Source organism: Dendrobium catenatum, unplaced genomic scaffold (assembly GCF_001605985.2).
Source record: "Dendrobium catenatum unplaced genomic scaffold, ASM160598v2 fragScaff_scaffold_1250, whole genome shotgun sequence".
Taxonomy (NCBI): domain Eukaryota; kingdom Viridiplantae; phylum Streptophyta; class Magnoliopsida; order Asparagales; family Orchidaceae; genus Dendrobium; species Dendrobium catenatum.
The window spans coordinates 103,224-126,828 of NW_021319712.1; the positions used below are offsets into that span (position 1 = coordinate 103,224).

Sequence of the window (23,605 nt, forward strand, 5' to 3'; positions counted from 1 at the left end):
TAGGCTAAATTTTAATATTTAAAATATCCAAATCGAATATTTCAGTCATGTTGCAGTTCATGACTCCTAGTCTGAGATTTTGATGATGACAAATAATATCGATTGAATTATGATTTATTGAATATCTTTTATTTCTGCTCTTGTCTACGAGTACTAACATTTCAGAGATATCACAAATTACTCAGGATAATAAGAAGACTCGAGACTGGGTAGAGTAGGATTTGAAGTCCATACCCTGTAATCTTCATTTTTATTAATTTTCTTTTCTTGAGTTTGGCCACAAAGTATAAGCAAAACTAAGCAATCATGCACATAGAGGGGGAGAGGTTTTTTAAAATAAAGAAAAAATTTTCTCTGTCGATCGCACTGTACGAGTTTCAATCGTACTGTATGATTCGATCTGGCTCAACAGCTATCTGTGAACAAATCGTACTGTACGATGTGTTTCTAATTAAAAATCCTAGCCGCCAGATTAATTTAAGTTCTTAATTCATAAATTTTGAACTGTTCGTAATGTACGATCCAATCATATTGTATGATATTTTGAATACTTACTTAAATTAACCCCCGCGATTAGTCAATAAATCAAGGATTAATTTCTGATTGATTATCATATTGTACGATATGGTTTGTATTGTACGATCAACCGAGACTTTTTTCTATCGTCTCGGATATCGAATCGGACGATCACTTAATTTTGAACTAATCGTATTATACGAAGTGGTTCGTACCATACGACATACAGTGATGAGTTTTTTTTCATCCCAGCAATCATCCTGTATGGACATAAGGAATTTACATTTCGTATTGGACGATGTTATATCGTACTGTACGATATTATTCAAAATAAATTGCCTATTCGTAATCCTTCATACCAGGGCGAAGGCTATTTTGAACTGATTGCATTGTATGATATTGGATCGTATTATACAATCATAACAGGTAAATTGAAAATTTTAGGGTTCTTGGAGCCTGATTTAAATATCAAAATTTTTGTCTTTTATGATTAATGTGTGAGAGAGGAACGTGACTAGAAGGGGACTTCTTGTGAGAGAGCTATTGAGAATATTTTGGGGTTTGTGAGAGAAAGGAGAAGGTGGGCTTTGTGAGGGAGGAGTGTGAGGGAGATCACACAGTTGCTCCTAGCTTGCTGCACGTTGCTCCTCCTATGGCCTGAGAAGATCTTGTGGGAGGCTCTTTAAGGGGGAGATTCTTCTATGTTTGTGTCCTCTAAGGTACTCTGCCTTCTCCAGGATGGAGAAAAACGAGAAGGTTCACTGCCGTCCCTAGGAGGGTGACATAGCGCTTGGTACTCCGCCACATCGGGTTGGTGAAAGTAAGGTTTGTAAAGGCTTCTCCGCCTTGCTGTGGGGGCAAAAGAATAATTACTGTTTAGATGTGAAATTCCTGGAGTGGAGGACTCTGGGGAGTGGACGTAGGTCAAGTGACCGAACCACTATATATTCTCTGATGTGATTTTTTCCTTATTGCACTTTATTTACGTTTTGCATTTTACTTTCATTAAAATTGTTTGGTGAAAATCATAGCGGAATACTTTGTTGAGCAAGTTAAAATTTCACCACCTAGTGTTACAATCGTGTTTTAAGCATTCGCTTCCGCATCAATTTAATATTCTTGCTTAAAATTTAAAAACACAAAAAAAATTAGAACTCCTATTTAGGATTGTCCTTTTATTGCAACAATTTTTCAATTCCCCCCCCCCCCCCTCCTGGTGCATCTCGTACTTTCAATTCAATTCATTCTTTTTATACTACTGCCTAGTGAGAGAAAGAGAGAGATTCTTAGAGAGAGCCATTTGAGCCACTTTGGATTATTTTCAGCAAACGACCTAGTTCTAAAAGTTATCTGACTCAAGGTAAGTTGCATTTTTTTTTAACTTAGTTTTTAAAAATTAAGATGGTTTTGGGATTTTCCTCATTAAAAATATAAATTTTTTATGTTTGAAGTGAGATAACTTCTAAAGAAGGAAACTTTCACTCCATAACTTAAGAGAATATAGTTTTAAATATTTAGGTATTTTTCTGTAAAATTTTTGCCGAGTATTTTTTAAACACTTCTTTTCTAATAGCAAGCCAACTCAAATGAATCGATTCTATAAAAGATATAGAACACAACAAAAGGGTGTCATTCCAGTGTATTTGAGATGGACCAAAATTTGAATTATTAAGTTCGGACGTAGTACAAAAAGGTTTGAACTATGCTTAAACTTCATTTAAGTATAGTTTGAACTTAGGTGGACTATGATTAAAATAATTAATATTTTGTCTGATACAATTTAAGATTTAAATTTTAATGTTAAAAAATGATTTGAAACTCCTGTTATAAACCTATACATTGTTCATTTTTCATAACACTAATCTTAACCAAAAATACTTAACCCTAAACCCAAACAAAGACTTAGGTTTCATCGTTTGGGATGGCTTTTTTGCTGCTCCCTAAAACAACTTTATAGTACAAAAGTTAAAATTTTTTAATAAAAAATTGCTTTAAGAAGCAGCAAAAAAATCATCCCAAACGAGACCTTAATCTTAACATTTAAAATGAAACCCTAATTTTAGTCAAAGTATTTCATATATGGAAATGCAACTTACATCCAAACAAAGGTCTTAACGCCTATTTAGATGGTTGCAATTTTTTATAAAGTTGACTATAAAATTACTATAAAGGAAATAATTTTATTGAAAGCTACAATAAAAAGTAACTTCCTAGAACAAAAAATTCTTAAAAATAACAACAAAAATTATGATTGTGATCTGAAAAATAAACAATACAAAATTTGTCTCAAACAAAATCTTAACCTTAGGCTTCGTTTGAGACGGCTTTATTATGGTTTCTTAAAACAGCTTTTTAGTACAAAAATTTCTATACTAGAAAACTGCTTTAAGAAGTAACAAAAAAGTCGTCCCAAAAGAAGCCTATTAATCTTGGAGGAACTTACATACAAATTTCAATAAAAAAGATTAACAAGATACAGTTTTGAAACCTTCCCATGTAATTTCTGCAGGGAATTGGTATAGGATTTTTATCCATATGGAAGGACTCTAAAACTCTAGTTCCTAAAATTTAATTTCTAAATATGAGTAAGTTGAGTTAATCAGTAAGAACTCAGAACTTCTGTTTTATTATGGCAGAAAATTAAGGATAGAAAAAAAAAAAAGATATTGTACTAAACTGTAATAATAGCCTTCACTATCTTCACTCTTCTTCATCATGAAATTTTCCGTTCAAATGTTCTTCTTTCAGTGTCTTTAGCCTGTGAAACATATTGGTCGAGGAATAGTTGAATGGTTCTCCAGTAACGGTCGCCACCTGAAAGCCACGTGTCCATATGCATGCCAGTAGGAAAATCAATGAAAAGACACCGTGAATTCTTCTCAGCTGCTTTTTTATAAAGCATTTGCATGTGTGATGGAGGAACCATCTCATCTTGCAGCCCAGAGAGGAAGAGAATCGGCTGCTTGACCTGTATGTAAACAATGGATCGGTAAGAAAGCACCTGAAGATGGATTTATTATTTTGTGCGGAGTCCGGAGGGTGTCCGGAGACCAATAAAAATACGCCATGTCACCCCAAAAATATACCGCGCTCGATATCGCTCGGTACCGAGCGCTTAAACCAGACGGAAGAACCGTTCGGTGTCCACACAGAATAATAGCTCCTGAAGATGAGGTACAGTTTGGATAGAACTAAGGCAGATGAATAGATATTGCCAACAAGTTGGTAAGAATTAGAGCAATTTAATAAGAGAAGAATGTGATTTAAAAAAAAACAAAATCTTTTTTGGGAGTAAACATGAAAATTGAGGTTTCGTTTGGGACAGCTTTTGTACTGTTTTTTAAAACGGCTTTCTAGTACAAATATTTGAAATTAAAAAAATTTTGTGCTAGAAAGATGATTTAGAAAGCAAGAAAAAAGCAGTCTCAAACGAAGCCTGAGAAGTTGGTAAATCTATATCATCGTTTTGCTTTCTAAAAAAGGAAAGAAATCACAAGAACAAGACATCTGGGAGGAATAATGGCTCATATATGTATATTGACATATTGTGGATTGTTATTTAAGCGTCATTTTGAAAGATTGTTTACCAACTGAAACGTTGAAAAAGGAAAAAAGCTAGAACAGCTGAGCTGTGATCTGAAAATGATGCAGCAATCATTTTGGTTGGGATTCTGTTTCAAAAAAAGCACTACTTGAAGTGATTTTATACTATGGTTTCATTTGGGACTCTTTTTTTACTGCTTCTTGAAGTAGCTTTTTTGTACAAAAATTTTAATTTTTATACTAAAAAACTCCTTCAAGAAACAATAAAAAAGCAGTCCCAAACAACATAAATATACCTTACCTTATGCTTGAAGTTCAAGTTAATGTACTACAACATAATTTACCAGGGCGTTTTCAGAGTATTCAAATATGTTACTTCTTGATTATAATGAAGAAAATTGCCTAGCCTCTTCCAGGCTTATAATAAACACAGATCTGCGCTACGTAAATAGCCAATTTAAAGTTTAAGTTTCCTATTCTGATATTTTTGAACTTTCTTTCGAAGTAAAATTGATCAGTCACCTTTGAATGTCAATGATCCATAATTGTAAAACAAGTTCCTAAGAAACTCGAAGGCTCACCTGCCCGATAATGTCGATGGTACTCCATGGTGAGCGTACAAGGAAGTTGAGAACTTTTGGGCCTTTTGATCCACCGCCACCAATAAACCACTTGAGGATCGGCAACAGAACTCCAGCCATATCCAGGATAGAAGTAAAAGTATTCTCCAATATAAGAGCTGAAACCTGAAATTCAGTATGACCATATTTCACCAATCTATAGACCTAAAGGCTTGAAATATTGTTTGCTGTAGTTATTAGAATAATACAAAATAATTTAACCACTAATCCAAATCCAGCTTCATCCAATATAGTTCTAGGAACTACGCCATAATTTTTACTCATAAAAACTAAGAAGGATAAGAATAAAAGAAAGCCGATTACTAGCAACATAAAGAAGAAAACACCTTACAATTAGTGATATAATAAGTTCCCTTACAGCAATATAAAGAAAAAAGTAACGCAAACGTAAAGTTCACTGATGGTTGCAAAAGTAGTTTACTATAAGAAACCTAATGACATGGCGGCATACAGTAACATGCCAAGAAGAATCTGTCAAAAAGAGAGAAGAATTCCTCATGTTCTCATTTGGTAGGAAAAAGAAAATGAGAGAGAGAGAGAGAGAGAGAGAGAGAGAGAGAACAATGATAATTTTGTAGGATGAAATAATACCAAGGATCATAATTGAATTATTGTAATTGCAAAGTTAACTAGAATGAGTAAAGAGTCACCACATTCAGCCAAATACATAGTAAAAAAATTTATTGAATTGTGCAAAGGAAGCAGGACTAAAATTTATGGAATAAATCATAAGATGAGTAGTAACAATAAAGTAGACAAGATCATTGTCATCATATAGAATTTTCCCATATTAGAAAAACACGAGTATTTACTATTTTTTCATTATCATTGTAGAATATCCTGAATAGAGGAAATATACTCCTCTTTATTTCCCATTATCATTTTCATGTTATCTCTTGAATTTTCCTATATATAAATATTTGCATTAGTGTTAAAATCAATAAAGGCGGATCTTTGGGAGGGGAGTATTGTTAGACTGGTCCAGCCGGTCCGACGAAACCGGCTTACGCAAAAAGAGGCGGACATTTCCGCCTCCTGTATGTGTCGAACGCACGCCCGGGCATGCGTAAGCTGTTTAGGAAGGATTTTTTAGGGAGTTAGGAGAGAAATTTGAATGTAGGGTTTGTTTAGGGATTTCCTTTTGATTTGTATGTACTAAATTGTTTGTTTTCCTTGGATTATGACATCTTGAATTTGGCTAAAATTTGAGATCTCGTAGGTTTTCTTTGGGCTCTAGTGGCGTCTAGAGATTTGGGAGAGATCGATCCTCCTCTCGAATAGACGATCAATTGTATCTTGTTATTTTCTTATGTAGTTTGTTTTCTTGCAATAAAATTAATGTTTTTCATTGGTTTTCCATTGGAATCATGTAGATTTTTTGCTGTTTTCACTCACTTGATAGGATTTACTTGAAATCTTCAAGTGTTTCCTATTAGATAGCTCCTTGCAAATCCAGTGCCCCTTCTAAAAATATAAAAGGAAACAAAAATGTGTGAATTTAAAAATTAAACAATAATTAACCACTTACACTTGTAGTCACTCATCCATCATCTCAACCAATTTTCCATGTCCAAAGTAAGTTTGACCAAAGCTAACAAAGAGCAAATGTCATATCAAATGTGTTCAAATCACACTAAAAAATCTACACAGTGGTTGCTGGATGCTAGAAAACCTTTAGATGCTATGTTCACATCTACACAGTGGTTGAGTTGTGCTTGGGCAAAGAAGGCTGAGGGAAAAGAGATTAGAAAGAATATTTTAAATGATAGATTTTCACAAAGTATTTTATATGCCATTACAACCATTAGACCTTTGGTTCAAATTTTAAGGATATTGAATGCTGAAAAGAAGCTTGCAATGGGTTTCATCTACAATGCCATAGATGAAGCCAAAGAAATGTTTGCCTCCAACTTAGGATGTGAAGAGGGTAGCTTTAGGGAAATTTAGAATATTATTGATGATAGATGGACAACTTCACTGCCACTTGCATGCAGCTGGTTATTACCTAAAACCTCAGTATCAATATGCAGAGAACAAGTCTACAAATCCTGAAATAAAGTTAGGATTGTATCATTGCATGGATCGGCTAATAAGTGATGCAACTGAAAGATCAAATGCTGACATGCAATTGGTATCTTTTAAGAACAAAGAAGGCTTTTTTGGATTACAACAAGCAAAGAACACAATTGTCAAACGATCTCCAGGTAATTTGATTTAATGTTTTAAACATTTATTTAAAAGTTATTTTTTTTACACTAATTAAACTCTCTTATATAAATATTAGTTGAGCGGTGGATTCAATTTTGAGATCAGACTCCAGAATTGCAGCATTTTGCTGTGAAAATTTTGAGCTTTACATGCTCTTCATCTGACTGTGAAAGAAATTGGAGTACCTACAACCAAGAACATACAAAGAGGAGAAATCGTTTGTCCACATTGAGGATGAATTCACTAGTATATATTATGTACAATAGGAGACTCAGAGATAGAAATTTAAAGAAAAAATAATTAATGGATGATAAAGATCCTTTGCTTTGTGAGGATGTGACATTTGATGATGAGTGATTTGTATATGATGAAATTGAAGTGATGCCGTCTGAATTATAATATGAAGATTTAAATATTGATTTCTTTGATGGTCTTAAAGCATCTACATCCATCACAACTCAAGAATAAATAAAAAAAGGTATATAAATAATATAATTTTCTTAGACTTTTATTAATGCATTACACTATTATTTATTTTGAGATTGTTCAAAAATATTTAGGGAAGAGGAAGATAACTGGTATTAAGGAAGAAGGACCTGATTAAGAGACATTGGACTCTATAGGAGAAGAGGAAGGGGAGAGAGCAGTTCCTCATAACGATGATTCAAATGAAGAACCCCTTAGTGATGACAGTGCTGATGACTTATGAGTTCTTATGTGATATGTCATTGCTATTTATTTTTGGAGTTATATGTTAATGAAAAGAATACTGTGATTTGGGAAAGATGGAGTTTGAGTTGAACTATATTTCATGTTATTTTATTATTGGGATATTTTGATTTCACTTCATATCATGTGCATTTTTATGTTTTATATATTATTTACTCATTATTATATACAAAATTTATCATTTTATGTTTAAGCTATATTTTTTTATTTTGAGGCTTACTTGCCTTGAGACTTACACCTCGCCTCACGAACGAAAAACACCTCAATACCCGATTACGCAATTTTAAACATTGGGCAAACAAAGGATTCAGAAAACAACTAGATGATCAAGGATTAAGAAACGAAGCTCAAATCTAGCAAACAACCCAATCAATGACCCAACAAATAGCAATAATAACTCAATCAAGGAATCATTAAATGTTGAGGAAGAGGTGATGGTAGATGACAAAGTGCACACAAGATTAGAGCTGCAAGCGAACCAAACGTTCGACTAGCTACTAGTTGTTTGGTTCGATTAAAGCTCGTTTGTGATCGTTTAATTAGCTAAACAAACAAACTTGAACACTAATGCGTTCAACTCATTTATGTTCGCGAACAACATCATTTGAAGTTCGTGAACAAGCTCGACATTAAACTTGATTCGTGTTCGATTTTGAACTCATGAATAAGCTAGATAAAATTAATTAATATTTGATTATAAAATTAATAAATATAAATAATCATTCCCTTTGTTACATAAACAATTGCTTTTATTATAAATATGTTTGTTCATAGATATGTTCATGAACGTATTTGTTTGATAGTTAAAAAAAAATCGTTAAATATGTTCGCGAACAAGCTCGATAAGCACTAAACGAACGAATATGAACCGAACATGAACACTCATTAATTTAAATGAACCAAACATGAACACAAACAATAAAGCTCGAACAAACATGAACCAAACTTGAACAAGCTGATATTAAATGAACACAAACATGAACACTCACATACTCGGCTCGGCTCGGTTCGTTTGCAGCCCTACACAAGCTGATGGCAAATGGCAATGTTCAACAATTGCATAAGGTGAACAGAATGGAACAACAACATAAGCAGTGGGTGCAAGAGTTGAGCTTACGTGTGGCCAGTTGCAACACTCAATAATAATAAGAGCACTCTGGCAAGAACGCACAAATAAGGCAAGGTACAAAACTTTATTCAACAATTCATCAAATGCCATAGCCTTATCAAGCAAACCACTTTATGGCAATAGGTGGGGAGGAATGAGCCATCAGGAAGGTAAAACTCCATCGTTGCTAGACCTCCATTATGAAATCGATTGTATGTCATCATCATAGAGTGTGGTTAGCAGTCGTTCATCATCTCTCAATGCTGGCCGAGTAATCTATTATGGTCAGCTTTTGGAAGATGGAAAGAAAGTAGAGGTTTAACCAGTAGTGAAAATTTAGCTTGATTGTTGTGAGAATAAAGGAAATAAGAGAAAAGCCTGCGAAATAGGCTTGGTGCAAATGAAAGAGAAAAGGGAAGGAGTGAAAAAATTAAAAGATGAGAGGAAGATTACTCGACTGGGAGGCGCTATCAAGAAGTCCACCCCCCATCTCCTGGAATGATTAGACTTGACTACCTGGAAAATCCAATCGTTGAAAGGTTTCTTATCTAACTAAGCAAACTAAGTTTAGATCAGGCATGAAACATAAGAATAAAATGCCATGGGATTTAGGCTTCGTTTGGGACTGCTTTTTTGATGCTTCTAAAAGCCGTTTTCTAGTACAAAAATTTTAATTTTTGTACTAGAAAGCGGCTTTTAGAAGCACTAAGAAAGCCGTCCCAAACGAAGCCTTAGTCAGATGACAGAAAAAAAGGACCAGCCCAATTGGCACCACTTTTGAACTAAATCCCAAGAAACAATTTCAAGAGAACTCCCAAAGAACTGCTTTCATCTATAATCTTGGTGTTAATTTTTAAAATAGTCCTCCGACTATTAATAAATGACCATTTTAGTCTCAGAGAATAACATTGCTCCAATTTAGTCCCTTGACTATACAAAATTGATCTAGAAAGATCCCTTTAGGACTAAAGTGAGGTTAAATTTGTAAAGTCGAGGGACTAAATTGGGATCTATTTTATATCATAATTATAATACGAGAGACAATTTTGGATCAATTTTGTATAATCAATAGACTAAATTGGAACAAGATCATACTATGGGACTAAATTGGCAATACATAAATAATTTGGGGCTATTTTAGGATTTTTCTGGGAATCTTGAGATACTTTTAAATTGGAATGCTCCCAAAAGAACACCCAAGAAATGCCTTGAAGATGAAGCTTGCTAATCCCAGAACCCAGCTAAACACCTTACAACTTGAAAGATTTAACCCAGCTTAAATGTAGATCCAAAGTTGAAGTGCCAAAAGCTAAACAAGAAAGATTACTTCAGGACACATGGGAAGCCTTCGGATGGACCAAATTACTTCACCTACACTTAAGAGGACATACATCGTGCATGCAAAAGCAAGTACAGCCAAGGATTACAAGAACATCCCCAGCATAAGGAGATGCATCCCATAAATGAATATTAAGATACTGAAACATCTAAAGATCCATGATTCGATCTATCATCCCTACTAGCTTAGTTCTCCAATACCGGTTCGAATGGGGGGCCTCTATCAAAAATCCTACTCTAGCATTAACTACAGGTGCCTCCAATTATATCAATACAAAGATATCCTGAAGGAGGGACATATCAGCAAACGTAGAAGACATTCAATATGACCTATATTGGCAACAAAAGATACTTTGCACGGATGCTATTAACCGTACTCCAATATGATACGAATGTGCTCATTCAAGGTACAAAAGTTGTGAAGGTAATTCAACAACCAAGCCAATAATTGAATCCAAGTACTAGTCTATGGTTTTTAATGGTTTGCGGTGTCGACTTCATTGATCACCTCCCCTAGACATAATGAAGGGAAAAGTTCTTATTCATCTTAATGGATTAGTTCACCAAATTGTGATGGCTTGCCACTGAAAGAGAATCAACCTTAAAAGTCATGAAGTTCCATAAGAGCAACTCCTCTGATCATAGGCTTCCATTCGCCAAAATAATAGACAACAATCTTAAGATAACAAACACCAAACGGATTGCAGTCAAAGAAAAGAATAAGGCCAAACTCAAGTTCATCTTGTACAACCATCCACAATGAATGAGAAGGTTAAAGTAGTCAATATAATGATCCTAAGCACATTAAAAAGCATCTTGATAAAAAGTGAGATCTATAAGCCAACGATTTGGTTGCAATTCCTTGGTCCTCCCAGCCCCATCTACAGTCACAGGTGAAATATATTACACTTTTGTTTATGAAATAGAAGCACTTATCCCACTAGAATTCCTCTAATTTACTATCATAGAAAGATCTGTTACCACAATCCATGCGAAAGAGCCAGGCCAATGGAGAACAAAAACGAGGCAAAAGAGACACTCTCGATTAAGGTTAACATCAGGTAGAGTTCAAGAAAATTTCAATTTGAGTTTGACTCAATCAAAATAATTTCAAGTTGAACCGTGTTGAAATTTAATAAAAAATATTTAAATTAAATTTAAGCAAATAAAAAAAGAGATGAAAAGCACGTCGTTCTCACGCATGTCGCCTCTTCCCCACGTTCTTTTCTTCCTTAGTCGTGTAAAAGGAACGAAGGACGAACAAAATTTACGCGCTTACTTGCAATCAGAATTCTGGTTTCCTCTCGCTTTGACGATCTTGTCCAAATCCCGACCTCTCGTTCAAGTTCAGCACCTGCTTGTGATACCTCTCAAATTCGCCTACCGCCCATCTACTTCTTCTCACACGAACTTACCTGACTTCTAGAAAAACCTCTTGTGCCTCCTGATTTCTAACGTGAATCCGGCTTCCAGCCACACATGGACGCCCCTTTTGTATTGGCGCTCGACCTCGTTTACACGGTCGGATCTCTTGTGCTTTTCGCTAACCTATCCAACTCCCGCTCCATCTCCATTTGCGCACAGCCCATGCCCAAACGAGTTGTCGTTGTCTGATCCAAACCCAACGTATCCAAGTACGCCTCCTCCATGTGAAACTGACCGCACATCCGAACTTGACTCCACCTAGGATCCTAATGTTGCCTTCTCCCACGCGCAAAATTAGCCTAACGTCAATTTGGCGCTTGAGCCCAATTGTAGCCTCGCCGACCGAACAAGCAATGCCCTACAAAGCCCTCACGCGAATGGGCCCTGCAATCCGCTTGACTCATTGTTCTGTTCAGTTCTTGCTCCCTAGCAGCACATACATTAGCCCTCTTGTGTGAAATATTAAGCAAAAGGGTTATTATTATTATGAAATAATAATAATAATATGGTAATAACACCAATAAAATTAACAAAGAAAAAAAATCAGACGCCATAATCACAATATCGGAAAGTTGGAGACGTATTTCGAGGTTGATATGTGCCCTGAAGCCCTCGGTCATCGATCTGATCTAGTCAAGAGGATTAAAATGGTGAGTGCCCTCCCTAACCTCCCCTCATAGGGAGGGGCATCGGAAGGCTACTGAAATGCCAGAGAAATGTCAAATTTTAAACAGATACCGCAATAGCTTAATTGGAAGACTCGAAGACAAATACCGAGGTCGATTCATTCCCCCAAAGCCCTCGCCGTCAATTTGATCTGACCGAGCGGACTAGAAAGGGAAAGTGCCCTCCCTAACCTCCCCTTATGGAGAGGGGACGCTGGGAGGCTGCAAAAATTACGCTGAGAGACCGCCAAATTGGAGAATTTTTATTAATTAAACATTAATTGAATTAATTAAAACTTAAAATTTGATGAAACTAATTAAAATTAAAATTTTAATTTCTAATTAATAAATTGATGAACCTATTAATAAAATTAAAATTCGAATTTAATTAACTAAATGATTAATTAATTCAATTAATTAACTAATTTTAAATTGAAAATTAAAATTCAATTTTAAATTAAAATTAAAATTAAAATTCAATTTTAAATTAAAATTTTAATTGAACAATTAATTAATTTAAAATCTAATTAAAACTTTAATTAATTGTAAATTCAATTTAAAATCTAAGCTCTAATTTAATTTAAATTAAAATCTTTTAATTAATCAATTCAAATCTTTATATTAATTAAATTCACAGGTAGCTTAGAGAGTTGTGAGTTTGAGAGTTTGTTTGGAGAGTTATTTGTATGAGAGTTTGTTTTGAGAGTTATTTGTTTAAGAGTTGGTAACTTGTACTTAGGTTAGATAGTGGAAACATTCATTTTATGCTCTTTATTTGATTTAATTTCTTTAATTAATTAAATGAATTTTTAATAAAAGTTAAATTATAATTTTATATTAATTGTTCAGCTCGCTAACTTGAATTTTAATGTATTTTAAAAATATTTAGTTATTAATTAAATTGTTTGCTCAATTAATTAATTAACATAAATATTTAAAAGATTTAAAATTGACTAATTAAAGAAGCATTCCTCCACTTCAACCATCCCACTTAAATTCTACTAATAATATTTTCATCTATTTCACCATCTCTCTGGACAATAGACCCAAGATGTCTAAAAGGAATACTCAAATTAATGACTTGATAGCCCAAAGTCACAATCCCCCACTAGATCTATTATTACTAAAGTTATACTCAATATATTTCGTTTTATATCTACTCAAACAAAAGCCTTTAGACTCTAAGGCTGACCTCCATAATTCAAGTTTACCTTCAACTCCCTCTCTAGTCATATCAACAAGAAGAATATCATCAGCAAAAAAAATACAGCAGGGTACAACCTCTTGCAATTGTCTACTGAGAACATCCATGACTAAAGCAAAAAGATATGAGCTTAATGTTGATCCTTGATGTAACCCTATTTCACTGAAATAGGAAAATTTTGTTCAAACCCAAATCCAAAATTTCTCTTCCATTTTGCAAACATTTGGGTTAACATGTCTTACTTTTTAATAAATTTTGTTGAGGATTTTAATGCGTCTTAAAAAATCCTTCTAATCAATTATTATATAAAATTCTAAATTGTAAGAAATCCACGATAGAGAATCACTAAAATGACACAAAACTAAACACAAACTGTGTACGCCCAAACATAGCATTTATGCATCAAAAGCTTTGGAACAGCCTCTCAACAATTGAGCATAGCCTTTAGGCCTCAAAATATCTTATAAAAAAAAGTCTTTTGGGCCACCTTAATGCAACTAAAGCATAATTCCAATCCTGCCTTAAAGCTCAATGCAACCTCTTAAAGATTGAGCACAGCTTTCAATCCTAAAGAACTCTAATCGGAATAAAGCTTTTAAGCCACCTTTACAGGGTTGAGCATAACTTCAGAGCCTTAGAAGCTCAATGCAGCCACATAATGACTAGACATAGCCCCCAAGCCTTAAAAACATCATTCCAAATAAAGTCTTTATGCAACCCTCAAATAGTTAAGCATAATTTCTAGGCCCCAAAAGCTTAACAACCCCCTAATGACCAAGCAAATCCTTTACGCCTTAGAAGTCTAGTTGAAACAAAGCCTTTTAATCACCTTGAGAAGGCTAAGCATAGCCTTTGAGCCTCAAAAATTAGTGCAGTCTCCTAATGATCTAGCATAGCCCTCGAGACATAAACGCTTCTATAAGAATAATGCCTTCAAACCACCTTCAGGTGACCAAGCATAGCCTCCAAGCCTCAAAAGCTCATCACAATCTCTCAAAAACTTCACAAAGCTTCCAAAACTTAGAAGTTCTAATGAAAACAAATATTTTGAGACACCATAAGGCGACCAAGCATAATCTTTCATACATAAGAATAGGCGCAACTTCCAAACAATTATGCATAGCCTTTGAGCCTCAAAAACTTAATGTCAATCCTAAAGACCGGGAATAGCCTTTAAGCATCAAAAGAGCTTCCATGCCTCAAAATTTAGCGCATCCAACAAAACATATCCCTTAGGTTTCAAAAACTTTTATCAAGTCCAAGTCTCTAGGCCATAAAAATTCAAACTTATAAAAAAGTTGGGTTCATTGAAGCAATAACTAGAAAAGACACATTGCATAAGAAACTTTTTTTTTAATAATCAAAGAATTTTTTATCACATAGTGCCTCTTCTGATTTTGAAAGATATTACAAAATCTAAAAAGAGTACAAAGGAGTTAGAAGGACACTTCAACCAGCTTAAATCTGAAATTGATTCCAAACTAAAAAGGATAAGAGCTTCCAGGATCTCTCTGACCAATACCATAAAAACTTTGCCAAGCAAGGAGCCCCAACTTGAAAGTCCTATTCAAAAGTCTTCCCGGACCTGAACCGACCTCAACCTATATACTAACAAGAGAGAATTCCACATGAGATACAACTCTGCACACCGACCAAGTTCTGATCTCAACAAAAAAGGAAAGAGATGGGAAAGCATGAGACCAAGAAAAAAATAGAAAGCAAACAAAGGAAAAGAATGGTGCATGAGATAGAGAAAAAAGAGATGCGTCAAACTCAAGAAATTATGACTTTCATAAACAAAGCCTCTAGCTACTTCCTAATTAAACAAAACTAGGAATGATAAAGCTAGACGAGGATGACTTGAATAAAAGAGGCTAGGAAAGGGTAAGAGAGAGCATGACCAGAGGAAAGAGCCGAAAGGGTGAACTTCAACAAAACTAAGACAAAGTATTATGGACAAGACAACAAAAATAGATGAAACATCGACCTACCTCCAACCAATCATGAAATTGAGATGGATCAAAAAAAGAAAAAGACTATAATGTCCTTCATTAATGCACAAGCAATTGAACAGCTCCTGGGCCAACCATAATGCAAGCAAAAGAGGCATTTCTCCCTCACCCACAAATGCGCCCCATCATACCACCAATCCCTCTCTTCCCGTGGTGTGAAGAAGCACCACCTCCGCAAGTAATATAAAAACTAACATGGACAATCCTACCAAATCAAACATTGGAACACCCGCATTGGAATTACAAAGAAGTTCACGAAACTAAAAAAGAAAAAAAAAATTGCTTAACACAAAGCTATAAAACAAAATCATTGTCCTAAACCATCACATATGTTGAAAGATTGATACAGACAAAACTATATATAGTTGTTGTGATAACAACACTTAATGAAACTGTAGCCCTTCACGGGAAGAAGAGTCCATTTGTGGTAGAAAAGATGGTCAGTTTGGACTCTCTCATCTAGGAGAGAATAGAACAAACCATTTTTTCAAATGAAACAAGAAAAATAAGCATGAAGAATGAAAGGAGCTAGTTGTAAAGACTAGCGATCATAACCCTATTGCTTATTTTTCATATTACCTCCTATATACATTTGATTATAAACTAGCACTACCTCCAACTCAAAAAGACAATGCAGAATAAAATATCACTTGACGGACAAACATGAATATTCTATGTGGCCACAAGCATCATAGCATTGGATGATTATAGCATTAAAATGTTGTGTCATACAACAATATCAATAAGCCCAAACATGCTTTGCAAAACATATTCTATATTGAGATTTTGAAAGGTCATCATTCATTTAGATCACTTTGCTCCATTTCACACAGCTAATTCCTCAAAGAAACATGTATAAAATGAAAGGGAATTATGTGTATGATAAACTGTGCTCCCATCTTGAGGAATGAATAGAGTCGAACACCTAGGGAACCCATTCTCTAAGAGGTTATCTCAAATGATTAAATCAACTAATTATCATCACATGAGACATAGGAATAGTATAATAAGACAGAAGATCAATCATGTAAGATAGACCAAAAGATTCTACTTGTTCAGAATACCCAAATAGCTCGACCACTCCATCACTCAGCATGGCACAATTTGAGAGGACACTTGTGGAATACTTTCAGATAGATATCAAGGAACACAACCAAACGAACTCTCGACAAACTACTTACGAGCAAAATTCAAGAGACTTTCTGACTAGAATGCTCCCAATCAAACATTCATGGAATGGCTTAAAGAAGTCAGTTGGCCCCACAACCTGGCCAACCTCCTTACACAGCTTGGAACACTGAAATTGATTCAATGCAAATCAGGAGTTAAAACATTAAAAGCTAGACAAGATAGAAACTGGTAAGGCGCATAGAATGTTGTATGGATGGACAATGACTTCTTCAACATTTATAAAGACGTGCCATACATGAATAGACAGGTATCACCAATAACGACAGGAATATTCTTAACATAAGCCGCACAAGTCTTGTAAGTGACCATTGAAGCAATAACACATCCAAAGATCCAGATTTGACAGCAATATTTGAGCTAGCAAAAAGAGTCACCATTCGTGTGAGCACTCATTTATAATTCAGACTTGAAAACAACTCTGAAAAAGTTGAAAGAGAGTGTCTTCTTAGTGAAGAATGTATTCTACAAAAATATACATATTATATAATGGAACCATAGACCTCGGGGATCCCTAAATTGAAGATGACTAAGAAAAGTCAAACACCTATTTTATTTATTGACATTACCTCCTTTCAACACTTATTTTCATCTCATCTTATCTAGAATTAGCCAAATCCACTAACCTCCTAGCCTCACTATCTCTTACTCTAATCATATAAAATTTGATCTCTAACAAGGGGGTTAAAAGATAAGGAATGTAAGGGTGGGAGGGGTAATCCAAGATAGGTAAGCAATTCTCATGTCATTCATTAGCTCTCATGCACGCATTAAGTGTTATTATATATAGGTTAAGCAAAGAATTTTTCTCAAATGACTAAAAAGTTCAAAAACATGAAATGTAAATGCAGTAAGTCATTCAATCATGATCGGAGTCGCTTGTACATCAATGTTTCCAAATCAAATCAACATAACACATACATACACAAGACCACTTACTATGGGAACGGTGCAACATAACATTTTCATACTTGATTTTTGCTAAGTTTCAAGAAATGCAGATCAAGTGACGAACAAAAAGAAAGCCAAAGAACATTCAAGTATACTTGACACACAAACTATCCTGCCAATATACAGAATTAACAACCATTGATGGGTATGTTGGAGGTTCTGGCAGCCCAGAAATCCTGAAGACAAGACAGCAAGCAAACACATAATAAGCTAAAATAAGAAGAGCCGAATATAGCATAAACGTTTATAATACTACCAATCAAGTAGTCTTTATACTTTTCCATATTAAATTCTCAAGTCATCTTTCAGGATAATGAGATTAAAGAACAATAGTTTTAGAGAACAAACCTTATCAGGATTATTTTTTGCAAGGGCTGAGCCCACAGCGCCTCCAAGTGATCTCCCAAAAACAATTATTTTTGATGTATCAATGTCATTTCTTTGGAAGAGATGATCTAATGCTGCCTGGAGATGGTCAGAAGAAAGCGAAACAAAACAGAGTTCATAAGTCAAAGAACCAAGCTCCGTGCTTCAAAACTGTAAAATTGCAAGGCTCAAAACAAAACCTGAGCATCCATGATAATGCCATGCTGAGATGGATCACCATCGCTAGCTCCATATCTATATGGTTGGCATGTCAAAAAAGACCATGAGTACCAAACCCAGTAATGAGGATAGAAGAAACCACTAACAGAACCATAAAAAAAACGGAGATAAAAGCAAAGAGAAGCAATACCCTCGGTAAGATAATAAAAATACATTGCAGTGGAGCCTCTGTAGCATTATGCGGACACATTCAAGACGATGGGCAATATCTAAATGCACAAGAATAAAGGTAGAAAACAAAAACACCCTGCAATCAAAGGGGAATACGAATTACTAAATATCCCTCTCTTACACTATCACTCTTGCACAGTCAAAGAGACATGGAAGAAGAAAAATTGGCAGGATACTGCCAGCATTTTCTTGGAAAAACAGAATAGTAGGACCTGCACAAGCAATGGAACCATCGTAAATTGTAATAAAATGAACAGGATGCAACTGAAAACATAAAAGAAAGAGAAATAATTGAAATACAGTCAAAGATTAAGGCTAGATTGTAAAAAATGTTCTTCATAATTACATGTTTCTCTCATTTAAAAAGAAAGAAAAAAACTTTAAATGCTAAAAGTAGACATCAATGGAAATATTTAGAGTCAGCTTTATGAATTTTTCTTCTTCATTCTTCTTGAGAGATAAATGAGATAATAAAGAATTTTGATGTAGTTTTCAATAAGTTGTTATCATATCAATTTAGATTACTTTTTTATCTTCCTAATCCTTTCACATTAATTCCATAGATTTGCTTTATTAGTGCATTAGTCGTCTGTTGTGTATGCTCAGTCCACTTAATTCTATTTTTCACTATCTTAGCTTGAATAGATGATGCTACAACTATCTCTAGGATATAATCGTTTTCACCATATGCCCTGCTTTTTAAGATGCATCTATCCTACGGTTCTCAATTAATTTAGTTGCTAGTGACTTTTGTTGCAAAATACTCAAATTCATAAAAAAAAAGTCAACAAAACAAATAAACTAATTTGTAATCATAGCAAAATCTAGAATTATCTATTCTATAAGTCTTTACTATGATGCACATACACGAAATGACGACATGAACACAACACGACAGAAACACGGGACATCAATTATTGAAAATATAGGACATGGACACTGGTTGGACATGGTATTATAAAATTTATATCTTAAAGATAGTGTATAGAAATTGAATAAACCGAATATTAAGAACAATTGAGAAATAATAACACATTTAACTAAAATATGTGTTTAAATGATTAATATTAGGATGTCAAAAGTCGGGCGTGGATGTCATGATATGTATCGAGAGGGATAGGGAAAATGACAATTGTCGAGAGTCGAGCGTTGATGTTGCGCAATGGGCATTAGGCAATGATATTGAGATAGTGTTGGCCCTCGATGTCGAGATGACGTCAATCATCAATGTTGAGATAATGTTGAACAAAGATGAGATAAAGAGATGGCACAAGGGTATGATTGTGAGTTGTAGAACTTGTTGGCATCAACAGTCAATGTCAAAATAGCATCAGACTTTAATGTTGAGATGATTTTAAAACATTGATGTTGTGACAACGTTGGAGAGATGACATCTTGATTTGTTGTGAAACCCTAGTAATTAACTACTAGAGATAAATGAAAATTGAAATGTTTGGGGAATGAGATATTGAGTATGGGAGATTGGTTTGGGGCTATGAAAAGAATATCAGAATTTAATTTTTATTTTTATAATAAATAAAAAATTGAAGTACAAAAAATTATATTTAAAAATTTTCATAAAATATTTAAAACACATGTGTCAGACATGCTTTTCTAATTTATTTTTAATATTTTTTTAATTGGACACATCTTCGGCATGTCTGACATGTGTCGGAGGTGTGTCAAATCTGTGTCGTATTTGATATATGTCGGACACTACATACCTCTTTAAGTAGAAGTGTCGGTGCATCATAGAGTCTTTATCATACTTAAATGTAGATTTATTAGAAAATCAAATCGTTTAGATTGCAAAGATTGTAAAGTTATTCCGAGTGAAAATTTATGTACCCAACATCGATTATTAGTTTTAGACTAGAGAGAGAGAGAGAGAGAGAGATGCTAGAACATTTTTCAAAATGGAGTTTCTAACATGCATAAACACATGCAATGCACATATAAATGAATCAATCAATGTGTTCAATTTTTTTTTAACTTGTGTTCTATAACTGTGATTATTAATATTGAGTTATGTTTATAATGATCTTCAATATTTCCCTGAGATTCAGCGTTTCATCATCATGATCGAACTCCAAAGGTTAAAATGATTAAATGGTTAAATCCATTCCATTGATCCAGTCATGACTGTAATCCATAAGGCTTAACCTTACTCAATTTGACATTTAAAACATGAAGCAAACCTAAAGTTGCATTTGGCACGAGTCTTCCAAATGAAGACTAGCTAATTATTAATTTATTATAATATGTTTACAATAGAAAAGGAATCACAATTAATTTTGTAATATTGAGAAGTAATGTTGGTAATATATGCTTGTTAATGAAAATATACTAGTAGATGTTTTAACTAGGACTTAATGATTAGTGTTTATGTAGGTGCATAAACAATACTAACTCATTTCTATACACAAATACCAATACATGTTTGGTTTTCAAAGTTTTCATTGTCAAATTCCCACAAGATAGTGTTTACTGAGTGGCTCACCAAACGCAACATGCCACTCATACATAAAGTGGCATGATGCCAAGGGACTTCAAAATAAATCAAATTGTGTAAATAATCTAAAAAAATAAAAGAGGAAGCATTTGTAATGATAAGAATTTAATTTTGTAAAAGTATATGAGCATGGGGAAGAGCAAAGAGTTAAACAAGGATAAATGCTTCTAACAGAGAATTAATAAACCTAACTTTAACATAAAGGTAGCAAGCAAGGAGCTTTAATGAAATATCCATTTAGATAATTCAAAATAAGAAAACTGTGTCTGACATAAACCACTTAAATTTCTTAGTTTAAGCCTGGTTAGAAAAAGAAAAATTATCAACTTCCACGTAAACTGCAAACTAATCCCAATAAATTCAACACTAAGCCATCAGACATTTGCTAGGCGAGAGCATGGATGCCAAGCCCCCAAGAACATCCAAATATGGTTTTTCTCATTGATAAATGACCAAATCAAGGGCCGATAAAACAGAGTTTTTTCTACATAGAAAACTCTACATATAATCGATTAATGAATGATATCAGATGGAATTTCTAACTGGCAACTCTAAGCACTTAACTTAGGCTTCGTTTGGGACGGATTTGGGATGGCTTTCTTACTTCTTCTTAAAGTAACTTTCTAGTATACTAGAAAGGTGCTTTACGCAGTAATAAGAATAAGAAAGCTGTCCAAAACAAAGTCTTAGTTAGCAACCATTTGCAGTTAATAACCATCAACATCCTAAAACGATTAGATAGAAGAAGCAACGAATTAGCAACTGGTCAAGTTAGGGTCTTCAAATAGTAACACATGCAGCACTCCACCATATCTTCAAGTTAGCCAGCAGCACGGTCATTATGAGTACGCGAAAACCAAAAAAGTGTTCACAAAACCAGTATAAAAGGTCTCAATTAGCTTCAACTTCTAATAATGAAAGGTCTCATATTTCCTTAAAGGAAATAAAACAAGCCACAGAAAATAAGCCAGAGCAAGAAAATGTCGTATGATAACAATAATTATGAAAAAAATAGCATACGCCAAAAACCCTAACTTATAAAGGAAATGCCAACGGGAAATTGGATCACAAAATCAAACCAAATCACTACAGACCACACTACGGCCACAAGAAATCAACCCAGATCAAAGATCCCGACTTTCCATATCTCAACTACGGAGAGTAAAAGGAAATTGGGGCCAGAAGGCCGAACCTGTGCAATCAGGAAAGATCTTGATGAACCATGCATGAAGCCGAACGCCATCGGCCGAGTGAAGCCAGACGTCCTCATAGGCGAGCCGTAGCCGAGCAGGGGTGATGGCATAGGACTTACTTAGCCCCGGAAGCACCGGAACATACACCAGCCGCTCCTGGAACGCCACAAGTAAAGCCAAAGCCGCCGCCGCTACTACTCCCACCAGGTACACAAGCGCGCTCAAGTACGAAAACATACCTCTATTCCCCCTTCTCTCGATAGATATTCAGATTCCGCGACCGCTTCCTTCCTTTGCTCGGTGCGGAATTTCGTCGAATGGTTGGTGGGGGTAAGCGGAGAGCGAGGCAAGCTAGCGCCGGCAGGTTGCACGTGCGGTTCGTGGACTCCGCCGCTTTCATCGGGCGAGTTTAAGCTGAGAGGGGCTTCGGTTTGCTCATCGGTGGTCCCTAAAATTGAAAAGAAAACAATCTTTCAGTATATCGAGCTTGGCCTTTGCAGCGGAACTCGACAGTTCCAATATTAAATGGTGATGAGAGTAGTGATTAATTCTCGATAGTCGCAGGTGGCAGAGATGGGTCGTCGCCTGGTGAGCCCGTTTTGTAGGAGACAGTGGACGAATTAGGCGGCACCGTCCATTGCCTAAAGTCAACAGTGGACTATTTGGGCTTCATTTGAGAAAGTATTACTATTTTTCAAAATAATTTTTTAATATAAAATTAAAATTTTAATACTATATCTCATATCATACCTTGTTTTTTGGGGAAAAATTGGGGCTTTGCCCGTATATTGAGATATACCAAAAATTGTGGAAATTACAAGTAAAAGTCAGGCATAACCTGACCAGAATCCCAAATCACCAACACAGATCAGTCGATCCAAAACGGAAAGAAAAAAGCTCAAAGATGAAGAAATAAAAACCAACATAACTCAGAAATTACAGAACCAGTACATGGACATAAAGATCATCAGCGCAAGGCAGCTCAAATGTCCAAGGCCTGAAGGGTCGTCAAGAAATGTCCTCCCTGGTTGCCAATCGAAGAAGTGAAAAGGAGAAGCAGGGTGCAACTAACACGGAGGTAGCCAGGCCAGATAAACACCAGAAAACAACAACTCCAATGGCCGTCCAGAGGGAGGAAGGCACAAACTGGTTCTGATCATCATCGTCCAGCGAACAAAACCACCCACCAGACAAATTAAATGAAGCAAGACGGAAAAGAAGAGTGAAGCAGGGCAACGTTCTTCTTTCCAGACCATTTCCGATCAATAGCCAAAATAATTTTCCGGCACAAAACTTGGTAAGTAGTGTAAGTACCCAAAAATCTTCTATCATTGCGCTCCCTCCAGAGAAAATAAACCACAGCACAAATAACAAAATAACAAAAATCTTTCTCCATCTTGCTGTATAGGCATAATTCATCCAAAAATTCGAACAACTGTAAGAGAGTAGGTCTAAACAAAAAGGAGTCCAGCACGAGCAACAGATGAGTAATGACGGCAAAAGAGTAATCACACTGAAAAAACATATGGGTGCTATTCTCATGCTCCAGATGGCAGAGGGAGCAGTTGGGATCAATAATAATATTCCTCTTCGTT

At 35.0% G+C, this 23,605-nt stretch overlaps 1 protein-coding gene across 1 annotated transcript; it reads right to left on the reverse strand.

Annotated features, from left to right (window-relative positions):
• Positions 1-2,955: 2,955 nt before the first annotated feature.
• Positions 2,956-22,612, reverse strand: LOC110110701 (alpha/beta hydrolase domain-containing protein WAV2-like). The gene is made up of 7 exons (XM_020842297.2): positions 22,010-22,612; positions 18,482-18,517; positions 18,265-18,343; positions 18,095-18,149; positions 17,877-17,993; positions 4,641-4,805; positions 2,956-3,484 (listed from the first exon to the last, which is right to left on the reverse strand). Exons 1-7 carry the CDS (start codon positions 22,245-22,247, stop codon positions 3,230-3,232), a joined length of 945 nt encoding a protein of 314 aa, XP_020697956.1. The 5' UTR covers positions 22,248-22,612; the 3' UTR covers positions 2,956-3,229.
• Positions 22,613-23,605: the final 993 nt, after the last annotated feature.

Bases quoted from the DNA above. Each gene is read 5' to 3' on its own strand.
- LOC110110701 (XM_020842297.2), bottom strand. From the start codon at position 22,247: ATGTTTTCGTACTTGAGCGCGCTTGTGTACCTGGTGGGAGTAGTAGCG. The intron at 18,518-22,009 runs GTTCGGCCTTCT...TTGCTTGTGCAG, and splicing joins GATCTTTCCTGATTGCACAG to GTCCTACTATTCTGTTTTTC. The intron at 18,150-18,264 runs GTATTGCTTCTC...CCAACCATATAG, and splicing joins TTTTTATTATCTTACCGAGG to ATATGGAGCTAGCGATGGTG.